The sequence below is a fragment of the Cladophialophora yegresii genome (assembly GCF_000585515.1).
Source record: "Cladophialophora yegresii CBS 114405 chromosome Unknown aczIN-supercont1.2, whole genome shotgun sequence".
Classification (NCBI taxonomy): domain Eukaryota; kingdom Fungi; phylum Ascomycota; class Eurotiomycetes; order Chaetothyriales; family Herpotrichiellaceae; genus Cladophialophora; species Cladophialophora yegresii.
The window spans coordinates 849,793-852,103 of NW_006913046.1; the positions used below are offsets into that span (position 1 = coordinate 849,793).

The 2,311-nt window shown below is 56.3% G+C and overlaps 1 protein-coding gene across 1 annotated transcript; it reads left to right on the forward strand.

The window, feature by feature from the left end:
• Positions 1-454: 454 nt before the first annotated feature.
• Positions 455-1,075, forward strand: A1O7_02224 (uncharacterized protein; the record flags this gene model as incomplete). The annotated part of the gene is made up of 2 exons (XM_007756258.1): positions 455-764; positions 894-1,075. 2 exons carry the CDS (start codon positions 455-457, stop codon positions 1,073-1,075), a joined length of 492 nt encoding a protein of 163 aa, XP_007754448.1.
• Between the last annotated feature and the right edge of the window lie 1,236 nt (positions 1,076-2,311).

Sequence of the window (2,311 nt, forward strand, 5' to 3'; positions counted from 1 at the left end):
AGTAATCCCCTGGAACGCAACACAACTACAATACTGCCAGGTGCATCTGGAGGGCTCCCATCCTTCACACTCTGCCAAGTACCTTTCTCAGTCACCAACATCAGCAACGGTATAAGCTCAACGGACGAAGCTCGCACCGCCATACACACTCTGGGTACGACGAAGAAGATAGCACAAGCCAAACAGAATCATCCACAATGTGACAACCAAATCCGTAGGTAACTTCTGAATGGGTAGGAACGAGCAATTCTCGTCCCAGTAACATCCCGTTTGTTGTTCACAGTCACAGAATATATCACCTATGTTCAATGGCATCCGCGTTCTACTCATCCGGACGATCTCACCATCACTGACCAGCTGCAGCCAGCTCAAACAGACCCAGTATGCTAGCATATAGTTCAAAGATGAATCCTCGTCTGCAAATGGATCTCGTTTCCCACCACCCTGTCTCCATATGGCTGATCAACAGCTCGGTCCCTCCAAGAAAGAAAAAGAATTTCCCGAGTTGAGACTGCGCTTCTGGGGCGGTAAAAACAGTGTGATGGGTGGCCTGCTAGCTGAGGCTTTCATGTCGCCGAGAAGATATCACAACCTAGTAGCAGACCACAAGAAAGCACGAGACGCCAGGAAGGCTGCGACAGCTGCTGTTGTGGCTACAACATCTATGAAAGCCGACGAGGCTGTTGGCGAAGAGCTTTCGAAGGCTCCAACCTCCGCTGATGAGAAGGCGGAAGGAACCCCAAATCTTGAGAAGGCTGGCCGAGGTGAGGGATCAGTGGCGACGCAGCAACCTCAGCTAACGGGACGGTAGAATGCAATCCAGAAGCAAAGGGAGCCGAGGCAGCTGAGCACAGGGATCTGGAACCCAACGATCAGGCACAGAAACCAACCAGGCCTGGTCCGCCAGAAGCTGGACCTGCCAACGCCGCGGGCAGGAAACCCAGCTCCTCATCGCATCACAGCATCGAGCAGGGTTCAGCACATGATAGCAAGCAACGTGCCGCGGAAGACCCTCAAGTCTCTCCCGGGCTACGAGGCGGAGGAGGTCCACGTCACCGTAACACATCGACTATAACAGCGGATGGCAGTGCGAGAACAACCCAACCCAGATCGTTAGGTATCCCGAAACCTCCCAGTACTCACGGTAACAATGGTGCGCAACCACACCAGCAGCCACCGTCGTTGCAACGTCCACCTCAACCAGTCCCACGGCCTCCCCAGAGCAGTAGTTCTCGTCCTGCGTTGAGCAGACCAAGCGCCCCGCCCACGATCCCGCAGCTCCATGCTTTGCCAGCGCATACCATTCGACCAGAATCGGCCATTTCTCAACAGGTCTCGGCCGACCCTGCAATCCCAGGTCACGACCGGGCCACTCCCCTCGGTCAACACTGGCAGAACACGCGCGGGACAGACGATGTGTCTGCAGAAAAGGCCCCCAGTGCCAGGATCTCGGAAGTGCCAGCTCGGCAAATGATTGTCACGTGGATTGAGGGCCAGCCCCAACATCAACAGACGTCTCAGAACCCAATCCCTCGGCTCGATGTCGCGAAAGGAAGCTGTCCCCAGTGCGGAGCTCGATGGCCTCGCCAGCCGGACTCCCCAAATAGACCTGTATCGCAACAGCCGGCGCCGTCACAGAGTCAGTCCGCTTCCAAGAGTCATGCTACATCTGCTCGCCAGAGTCATGCTCCATCTGCTCTCAAGCGTCGTGACTCCCCGCAAACCCAGCCTCCAGGTCAGAGCAAGTGTCGTTGTCCACCCAGCCAGAAGCAAAATCAGAAACAGGAGCAGAATCAGGGCCCGAGCCACCAGGGTGAGAAGAGCCAAAAGCAGGAGCAGCATCGCATTCCGCACCAGCAATCTCGAACCCACGTCCGCCAGGGTTCGAAAGCTCAAACTCAGCAGACCTCTACAAGTATGGCTCAGCCGCCGAAACAGGCCTCGACCGACCACCGCCAGGCCATAATAGCGACACAAACATCGCAGCAGAATCGACCTCCTGCAACTTCTCAAAGCCAGCAGGGTTCTGAAACCCAAAAGCCGAGCCGAAAAGGGAGCACTCCGCGCAAGAAGACCCTAAGCACGATCACTCATCCTGGTTCTCACTCTGCTACTGCCGTCGCCTCGGCCTCACTCCCTTACATCAAGCTATCGAACGACGCGAAATCGCAGAAACAAACCATCTCCCCCGCGCCCCAGCTAAGTCAACCCTTGCCTCCGCCTCCTCCTCCACCACCACAGGCACAACCACAACCCCAACAGGCACCTCACTCTCGCCCTACCTCTCTATCTCCAACTCAACGCCTCCGCC